Source organism: Pseudorasbora parva, chromosome 2 (genome assembly GCF_024679245.1).
Source record: "Pseudorasbora parva isolate DD20220531a chromosome 2, ASM2467924v1, whole genome shotgun sequence".
Classification (NCBI taxonomy): Eukaryota; Metazoa; Chordata; class Actinopteri; order Cypriniformes; family Gobionidae; genus Pseudorasbora; species Pseudorasbora parva.
The window spans coordinates 53,994,321-54,004,616 of NC_090173.1; the positions used below are offsets into that span (position 1 = coordinate 53,994,321).

At 38.0% G+C, this 10,296-nt stretch overlaps 2 protein-coding genes across 2 annotated transcripts; one reads left to right on the forward strand and one right to left on the reverse strand.

The window, feature by feature from the left end:
- Positions 1–441: 441 nt before the first annotated feature.
- zgc:112148 (uncharacterized protein LOC550424 homolog) lies at positions 442–6,409 on the reverse strand. Its single transcript, XM_067429162.1, has 7 exons — positions 6,321–6,409; positions 6,039–6,109; positions 5,117–5,261; positions 3,190–3,279; positions 1,449–1,574; positions 788–916; positions 442–716 (listed from the first exon to the last, which is right to left on the reverse strand). The coding sequence occupies exons 1-7, from the start codon at positions 6,330–6,332 to the stop codon at positions 690–692; spliced, it is 600 nt and encodes a 199-aa protein (XP_067285263.1). The 5' UTR covers positions 6,333–6,409; the 3' UTR covers positions 442–689.
- A 1,625-nt stretch (positions 6,410–8,034) lies between these two features.
- amn (amnion associated transmembrane protein) lies at positions 8,035–10,060 on the forward strand. Its single transcript, XM_067429174.1, has one exon. It carries the CDS (start codon positions 8,044–8,046, stop codon positions 9,469–9,471), a length of 1,428 nt encoding a protein of 475 aa, XP_067285275.1. The 5' UTR covers positions 8,035–8,043; the 3' UTR covers positions 9,472–10,060.
- The last annotated feature ends 236 nt before the right edge of the window (positions 10,061–10,296 follow it).

Sequence of the window (10,296 nt, forward strand, 5' to 3'; positions counted from 1 at the left end):
AACAACATTAGAGTGAGGAGTTAATTACATCAATTTCATTTTTGGGTGAACTAACCCTTTAAGTGGCTACTCGTGAGGGTTGTTTGTTCATATATTCTCTAAATTTATAAAACTATGTGTACACTCTGACCTATGTCTGAATGTTATAATGCAGTGATCTAACAAAAGATAACTCAAGAAGTCATATTTTACAAACAATTTAGAAAACAAACCATTTAGACTTCTAGCCTAGCGATGCAAAGCATCTAATCATGAAAAGTTATGGTTATCATTTATAATGTAAAACTTTATATGTTTAAGCATTACCGCTATTCTCACTTTTAGCACTTGAGATCTTATTATTTTTTATTTCCTCAAATATTGATTATGGAAAAATGGCCCTTTGATCAAATCAGCAGAGCAACAGAGACACCTGGAGACCGGCTGAAGAAACACACATACACCACACCACAAGACTTCATAATGCTTTTTAATTAGACTGATTCGCCAGCACAGTGTTATCCGAAATTATTACATACAAATTATTGTCTTACAAATAATCACATACTGTTAAGGCAACACAAAATCTGACCAAACTAGCAAAACAGACAATCTTGTCAGTGGAAACATGAAGAAATAATTTATAAGATTGAAAAAAAAACCCAGCTCAACCAGACATAATTCTCACTAGTCAATAATATTTGGATTTATTAGGGTCCCTCTGCTTGGTTTGCGACCTGTAAGAGAATAAGGAACAGTTAAGGAATATTTAGGAATGTATTATATACAGGATAGTAATTCTCTTTACCTTTTTGAAGAGTGTTAAGCCAAAGTAGTTAGATGCCATGTTCTTCAGTTTGGTTCCACCGCCTACTTTGCATCGCACATATCCATAAAGGTTTGCCCACTGTAGCACAACTCCCATGATCACAACCGCCTACACACACACAAGTTTGTTTTTGTGACATATGGGGACATTCCATAGGCGTAATGTTTTTTATATACTGTAAAAAACGTATTTTCTATCCCCTTACACTGCCCCTAAACCTACCCATCACACACACACACACGCACGCACGCACGAACGCACGCACACACACATCACATGAAACATTCTGCATTTTTACTTTCTCAAAAAAACTCATTCTGTATGATTTATAAGCATTTTGAAAAGTGGGGACATGGCCAATGTCCTCATATTTCACCCTCTCCTGTAATACCTGTGTCATACCCATGTCATTATACACATTTGTGTCCTCATATGTCACAAAAACATGCCCCCCATCCCCCCCCCCCCACACACACACACACATACGGCGCACATGCACACACACACACACGCGCCACACATACATACACACACACACACACACACACACACACACACGTCTGGAATATTGAAGCTCACAGAGGTTTTACACAGTAAAACACTGATGTATTTAAGAAGATTTAAAAAAAAAAAAACTCACCAACCACTTTATGTTGAAGGAGAAAAGGGAGCTAAACACAAAGAAAAACCAAAACACCGGACACACGATCAGACCAAACCAGAAAATGCGGGAATCAGAGTTCGAGATGACGTTTTTACTGCTTGCCTATAAAGAAAATACATCAAACAGGAATAAAAGAAATAGTTCAACAAAAAAACTCTCTCAGTATTCATTCATATTCATCCACTCAAATGTGGTTTCTCTTTATCTTGATGGTCCACTTTAGACATTCTACTAACTATAAGAAACTTTGCAACATGTCAACTAACTCTCATTAGAGTATTAGCAGACGGTTAGGTTAGGGTTAGTAGAATAAGTTGACATGTAGTTATTAAAATGTCTAACGTGAACCATCAAAATAAAGTGTTAGTAGATATTAAAGCAAAACTCCACTTTTTCTGAAAATTTTTCAGAAATTTTTTTCAGGCTTATTTTCCAAATCCCTTAGAGTTAAACAGTTGAGTTTTACCGTTTTTGAATCCATTCAGCCGATCTCTGTATCTGGCGGTAGCACTTTTAGTATAGCTTAGCATACATCATTGAATCTGATTAGACCATTAGCATCGTGCTCAAAAATGACCAAAGACTTTATTTTTTCAAAGATAACATTTTTCCTATTTAAAACTTGACTCTTCTGTAGTCACATCGTGTACTAAAACCACACAGAAAATGAAAAGTTGTGATTTTTTCAGACCGATATGGTTAGGGACTATTCTCTCGTTCCTGCGTAATAATCAGGGAACTTTGCTGCTGTCCCATGGGTGCAGCGGCGCGATGATGATATTACAGCGCAACTTTTCATTTTCTGTTGGTCTTAATACACGATATAACTACAGAAGAGTCAAGTTTTAAATAGGAAAAATATTAAAAGTCTTTAGTAATTTTTTTGAGCGCAATGTTAATGGTCTAATCAGATTCAATGATGTATACTAAGCTATGCTAAAAGTGCTACCGCCAGATACAGAGATCAGCTGAAAGGATTCAAAAACGGTAAAACTTAACTGTTTAACTCTAAAGGATTTAGAAAATGAGCCTATTTTCAAAAAAAGTGGAGTGTGTTCCTTTAAGCAGACAGTCTACTAACACTAATGGAAGTAAACATGTAGTTGCAAATTTCTGTGCTTTTTTCCCATTAAACGATAGTTCAAGCTCCAAAACAGCACAAAACGACTCCATAAAAGTGTGCGTGGTCAGCATGTGTGAATATGCAGATTGGAGAATAATGTTCGAGACTCGCAGCGCAGGAGATTTTTAGCGTTTTATTGTTTGTGGTAAATTTGTTTTCCAGCTTCTGTCCCTCACACAGAGCTCTCATGTGACTTCAGAAGGTGTTTTTTTTATTCTGTTTGCTGCTTAACATCCTTCACCAATGTTCCATAGTGTTCCAAAGAGAGTCAATATGTGTGATGATGCGACGGAATTTAGATTTCCTAAGATCTATTCTTTTCATATTTGAACACTGTGACTCAACAGAGGAAATTCCGTTCTTTAAAATAACGATCTAAGTGAAGGTGTTGTACATTTACGGAGTGACTAAACCATTAAACTTTGATCGAGCTGCAATAAAAGTCAGCTATAGCTATATATTGAAGTTGTACATTACCCCAGTATTGTTAGTCAAAATCATAAACTTGATTTTTATTATATGGTTGCCTTCCAGAGTTGCAAAAATCTGTAATATCCGTAAAAGTATTGTAAAGCTGTGGGCGGAGAGACTCACTGATCGGGATTCAAACATCCAATGACTGCGACCGTCGTCATCCACCTGATTCCACCATCTCAAGCCCACCAACAGCCGCCCCGTCACATTCTGCACCAAAACAACACACACACACACACACACAATCATTATTTATGTGCCACACACATAGAGAAGACCAGGTTTAGTACACACTCTCAATTTTACATTCCTCATTTTACATTTAAGGAGAAAACATATCCGATGGGACCTTTATTTTGACAGGCTAATTGCCTCCGCCCACACCGACATCATGATGTCAGCCAAAAAGGAAAATTGATTCAAAGACTGGCACTTTTAAAGGGATTGTTTACACAAAAATGATTTATTCACCTCAAGCCATCCTAAGTGTATATGACTTTTTTGATGCGATGGTCAAATGGGACATATTTTAATACGACTCAATCATACTAGGCTAGTGACAATGCCCCCGAATTTTTGAAAATTGAGGTAGAAAACAAACCCAACAATGTTTTTCCTCATCTCTAAGGCGTCCCACATACGAAATGGATTCTTAGCTAAAAATATGCTGTTTGCATTTCAAGTTTCAAAGCTCTCAGAGCTTGTGTGATTGATCTGCACTAGTTTATATGCCTTAAATGTGCCCTAGAATGAGTTGAAACAATATGTTAAATTGTTCTCTGATATCTACATAGAGGGTATGTGGCTTATTTAAGGGCAAACATTGTCCAGATACAATTTTTCAGGTCCATTTACAACCCTATAAATTGTCCCTAGGATGTAATGCTCTGTTTTTTACTTATTTGGAAGATTAATGAATATTAATGTTGAGCTCTGCTCTGATTGGCTTATTTCAGCAGCTCACAGCAGTTCAGTGAAGCGGCTCGTGAGTCCTGACCATCCTGACAGAACACAGACCGACTAAATGACACTTTAAGCAGAACATCTCAAATGGAGACTGATAAAATGCCGCTTACTTGTTTATTGGTGTTTTCAGATCATCCGTGCGCAAGAAAGAGTTTGTGTCTGTTTAATTTCAGAAATTAAATCCCCCAAACAGAGCTTTTCTGTGAAAAGAACATGTATACTATCCGGTGTTTTACCTAACCATGTCCAATCTGGCAACCATAGGCTCGCTCTCTCTCCCGCGCGCTGATAATCTGAAAACACCAATAAACAAGTAAGCTGCATTTCATCAATCTCCATTTGAGATGTTCTGCTTAAAGTGTGTCATTCAGTCTACATTTTAGACTTGTCTTTTTTCGTCAACGATATTGCATGTTTATATAACGTTAGTCACAATGTAGGCTAACGTTACGCAGTGACTGTGATGTACTCGGAAATACAAGCATGCAAAAACATCATAGGTCTACTTCAGTTCTCAAAAATATAAATATATAACTTATATTTTTACAAAATGAATCGCCTTGTCAAATGACTGTCGTTTTAACTTATATGGTGGAAAAGGTGACGTTTGCTAGAAGGATCGAGTGAATGTAATAATCTGCATTTGAGTACAAAATAATATTACCCTTTGTCATTAGACACACTATTTAGTTTTGTGTGATTGACCTACACTAGTTTATATGCCTTAACTCCCATACAGACAGGCTATATTTTAGTCCTTTTTTGGTTTGGGGATGTATAATAAATATCTGTTAATTTAACAAACTTAGCAGTAAAATATTTTTAGCCAAGTATCCATTTCATATGTGGGACACCTTAGTGATGAGGGAAAATATTGCAGGGTTTAGTTCTACCTCCGGTATCTAAAAAACTAAAGCACCTTTTGACTGTTTGTCACTAGCCTATGCACACCTATTGTGGCTTGAGGTCAGTAAATCATGGGCTAATTTTCATTTTTGGGGTGAACTATCCCTTTAATTTGGAACAACATGCTCAATAAGACCAGGAACATTCATTAAGAAATGAAACGTAAGAGGCTCACCTTTACTGTCCAGAAGTCACATGACAGAAGTAAAATGATGGTGACCATGTTGGCAATAAAACTTCGGCTGAGAAACTCACAAAAGAGGTAGATCAGGATGGCACTCGTGCGGAAGAAAAGATGAAAGAAACAGGCCAGAGGGTGTCTGATAACAACAACATATTATTTAAAAAAAAAAAAACACTGTGTACTATGAGACCTAGCTTATCACAGTTTTAAATGTCAATTAAAGGCACAATATGTAATAAAAGGTTGCTTATTTAAAATGTTTATGTCGGGGAACGCAGCACTGTTTTATCATATTACACACATTTGAGTGTGTTAAAGTTATGCTATAATGCTACGGTGCGTTCGTTCGGCGCTGTTATGAGACCATTGTTCACACTGCAGTGAGCTAGAGCGATATTAGGCATGGTAAAACATGGCACTCGTTGCGGTAAATAAAGAACAGCAGATTTAAACAATAAGACTAACTGTGTTGAGCTGGAGAACAATCATTAGTTTCTGTCCATCAATGATCCAAACAGTTGCTCACCTGCCAAATAAAACACATCAGATATTAAAGCGGCTTTGTTGTTTCCATGGCTTTTAAAAAAAATCGAGTGGTATGATGTCATTGATCGGCAACACACGGACATGGTCCTGGTTAAAAATGCTAATTTCTCTGGATTACATACGTTTCCAAGAATGTTTAAATCAAGAGAAATAAGCATTTTTAACCAGGACCATGTCCGTGAGTTGCCTATCAATGACACATTACCCTCGATTTATATATATATATATATATATATATATATATATATATATATATATATATATATATATATATATATATGCTGTTCTAGTGTTTTTTTTATTTAATCCAAAAATCTTACATATTGTGCCTTCAATGTCAATTTCTCTAATCCATTTGTTTTCTCACTTGATGTTTGATTTCCTCTCCCTAAATGCGGTTTCATCCTCATGGAATAATGGTACTTCACCCTGAGAGTCCTTCAAAACAAATCATGTATCAATTCAGCACATCTTTTGCCTCTGAGTATAACGTTTTTTGTAGTTATAGCGTATAAATGCAACGATCCACAAGACATGCAGAGCTGCACTTAAACTTGACAAAAAAAGTAAAACTCGACCTAGGAATCATATAGGAATTAGGGCTTTTTCATAAGAGGTTTATTTAAAGGGAATATAAGTGACAACTCACCTGTCTGATCATGCTGGCGCAGGTAGCCTTATTTCCTGCTGACGTGTATGTAAACAAACGTGTCCACTCTAGAGAAGCAAACGCTACTTGTGTTTCATTTGAGCTTTACTTCCTGTAGGGGGCGCTTGGTGGCTCAAATAACGATTCTTCAAAGAATCACAAGCCAATATCAGGATTTTTTTACAGTCTATGATCAGGACGTTTTAATCATAGACTGTAAAAGGTTTTAACCATATTTTTTATATTTTTACAGTACAGATATAATTATTAAAAATATATGATATACAAAGATTCGTATATATGTAAGAAACAAAGGAAATATATCCCAGAAATAACATAAAAATCTTTTTTTTTAAACATCACTCTCCAGTATTATTTAGAAACGATCGTGATTGGTCGATTATGCAGCGGTTAGAAAACACCTGTCATCACGTGACAACGCCGCTGACATGCAGCTTCAGCACCGGTCCTGCCCAAACAAAAGGTTTTTTTTGAACTAATACAGACATAATAAAAGTGATGATACGCTGTTCTGAAACTAGAGAAAAGGGTCAACAAAGTCCACGATGAAAAGAGTTTTGCTTCTCTTGATATCAGCTGTTTTAAGTCAACATTACCCTTTTTTTAGTCCAACGCATTTGTATTGCGCTTTTTACATAGTTTCAAAGGAGCTTTATGATGTTCATTTTCATAATATCTTAATATTTTCATGCTTTATAAGTTTTATTTAGCAGATTAGAGCTGGCTGATAACACAGTTTACATTTTGCGATGAGACAAGCAATCAAGTAATTGAGATATGCTATAGGCCATAGCATACTGTACGTAAATGGATAAAGTTGGACATACACTTTTAAAAATAAAGGTGCCGGGAAGAACCAAAAATGGGATTTCACAGTGATACCATAGAAGAACCATTTTTGGTTCCCCAAAGAACCGTTTTATGAAAGGTTCTTTAAAGAACCATTTTTTCCCCTAACCATTTTATAGTCTAAAGAACCTTTTGTGCCATGGAAAGGTTGTTTGGATATTAAAGTTTCTTCTTGGACCCATACACCCTGCCAAATAACCATTTAAGAACCTTTATTTTTAAGAGTGTACTTATATATCCAACATAAGAGCTAGGAGATAATATAATGACATTTTGCTACAAAATAATCAAGAAGTTTTTGCTTTTCTTGAGTAGCCTATACAAAATGCGGATAAAGTTGGATATAAATGATATACATCTTTATATAGAGTAGGACAAAGACTTTTTTATAGATTTTTTATGTCATAATTAACAGTTTGATATTAATTGAACTGGGTGTCATGTCTTTGGAGGGCATGGTTTTGGAGAGATGGTGATTGTAGTGGTGGGGCTAGTCTAACTCAGTGTCTAAGTCAGCGAAATGGTGGAAATGCATTTTTTAGTGCCACTTAAGTAGCATGGCATTACAGTCTACATTTAAGAGGAAATGAGAGACAGAGGTATATGTCTCGTCATGTTTTTCATGGGAGGTCATGTTTTTCGTGGAACCCACAGCTAATTATGCAATAGAGGGTCAACAGCTGGCCTATTAAATATTTTACAGTCAACCAAATGTGGGCCTTTATCGTCATTGTGGTAGATGTTTTACGGACAAAATAGCTCTTGTGAATTTGTCACTAAGTTATAGTTTGGACTCTCATGTGACGGACCAAAGGTCGCTCTGTTTTTCTTCCTACTGCTCATTCCCTTCACGATGGCTCTTCGACACAACGTCCTGCTTTTCCTTTGCATTTCACCATTTGCTAATGCCCTCTACAAGCAATGGATTCCAGACACCAATTTTGAAAACGCAACCAACTGGGATAAAGGCTCTGTCCCCTGCGGGAATGACCAGGTGGTGTTTTTAGCTCAGAGGAAAGTGTCGGTGTACGTAGAAACGGCTCACACTATCAGAGGGATGAGTTTGCCGATGGACGGGCAGCTTATTTTGGCATCTGGCGCTGGGTTTTCTGTGAGAGAGGGCGGAGATCCGGGTTGTGGATCTGGGGTCACGGCACAGTTTAAAGACCCAGAGTCTCTGAAATGGTTCGACCCGTCACTGTGGGTGGCTGCGACCACAATCGACGACCTGCACAGGGGTACACATCAGTTTTGCGTCCATGAGGAGAGTGTCCCGTGCCAGTTTGATGACGTTGTGTTTCGAGAGGCCACCTCATTCCGCGTGGATGTTTCATGTGATCATGATGTGCCTGTGAAGAGTGTGTCTGTGCTTGGGAAAAAGTTCACCAGCAGCTCTGAGTTTTCTCAGTACCTCTCATCCGACTTGGGCAAGTTGGAGTTTCACGGCTCCTCGTCAGTTAGCATTGTCGGTTCCGCCTGTGGCGATATCACGGGATGCATCTGCGACAACTCTAGACATCGCGACGAGATCTGTGCAAACGTGAAATGCGATCCGTTGGAGTGCAAGAAACCCTTGCACCCTGTGGGACATTGCTGCGATGTTTGTGGCGCCGTTGTGGACGTTCAGTTCTCTTCGAACTTCAACTTCGAGTCGTATCGTCAACGGCTGCAGCATCTCTTTCTCAGCCTGCCTAAGTATAAGTCTGTACTGATGGCCATGTCGAAAGTGTCAAAGGAGCAGAGGCTACTGGGAGTGATCCCTTTCAAGGCCAATGAAGAGATTCAGGTGCTGCTTTTGGACCAGGAAACGGGTCAGGAAGCCGGGAAGCTGGCCGAAACTCTTGCTCGTGATGTAGTGCAGGATGTGCACAACCAGGGCTCGAATTTCGGCATCACCAGTGCAGATTTTAAGGCGTCTTCTGGGGCGAGCAGCAGCGAAGTGGCTGGAAATAGTGCGGGTGTTGTGGTCGGTGCGGTTCTGGGCACCCTAATCGGAGTCGGTTTACTCGCAGTCGTTATTGTCCTCTATCGGCGTGGCTTTGTTAAGCTACCCAGAATGCCTAGCCTCCCCTCGCTCAGCAAATGGAAGAACAATAGCGAAATTGGGGAGCTGGGTGGCCCCATGGACCACGGCTTTGACAACCCCATGTTTGACAAGCCGACTATGATGCCAGAAGTCCCAGGGCTTTACGGGACAGAGGCGATGAACTCAATAACCCTAACCCAGATGGGAGTGCACTTTGTGAATCCTGTTTATGATGAAACTGATTTTAATGGATGATAAGTGTTGTTTTATCTGATCTGATGTTGGATGTGATGGCAAAATAACCTGAAACTTCTTGAAGCTTTTTAAAGTTTTTGAAGCTTTCGAACAATTTGAACAAGAATTTAATCAATAACTAAATTAAAATTTAAAAAAAGACTTGCACTTGTGGTAAAAAAATAAATAAATACACACATGCTTAATTTTCTGTACTTTCATACCACTTGATAAAAAAGAATTGGCAGTCTTGCCAATCTTAGTTGTCTGAAATTTTTGGCTATAATATTGTATATTACCCTTTAAATCAGGGTTCAATTCTGGGAGTTTAACTCAAACCTGCATTTGAATAAATACATAAATAATACTATGTGCAATTGGCAGTGTTTATATAATATAATCCCATGTTGATGTTATTTGTTGCCATAACATACCTTTTAAATATCAAAGAAAACTCTTGAGGTCAATCAGTCAAGTTTTAATATCATGTTTAACCTCCGGTTTTCAGGCGACTACTTTCAATTCTGGATTCTTGCCATGTTTGACAGATAGCAAGACTGACTATGCTTGTGACAAATCCTATTGTTCACCCTTAAAAATAAAGATTCTTCAGCAGTACTTGTTCTGGAAAGAACTCAGTTCTTATCAAGGACCCATTTCGGCTTCTTGAGTTGCTAAATGGCTCTTTAAAAAGGTTTGTTAGTTCTGTGTTGCCTTCTAGTCCTTTAGTTGTTTTAATCCTGGTCTTGGAGAACCTCAACTGCACATTATTATGTCTTTTTTCTTTATCTGACATGTCCGGTTCAGTTGATGAAGCTCTCTAATGAGACATACAGATAAAAAATA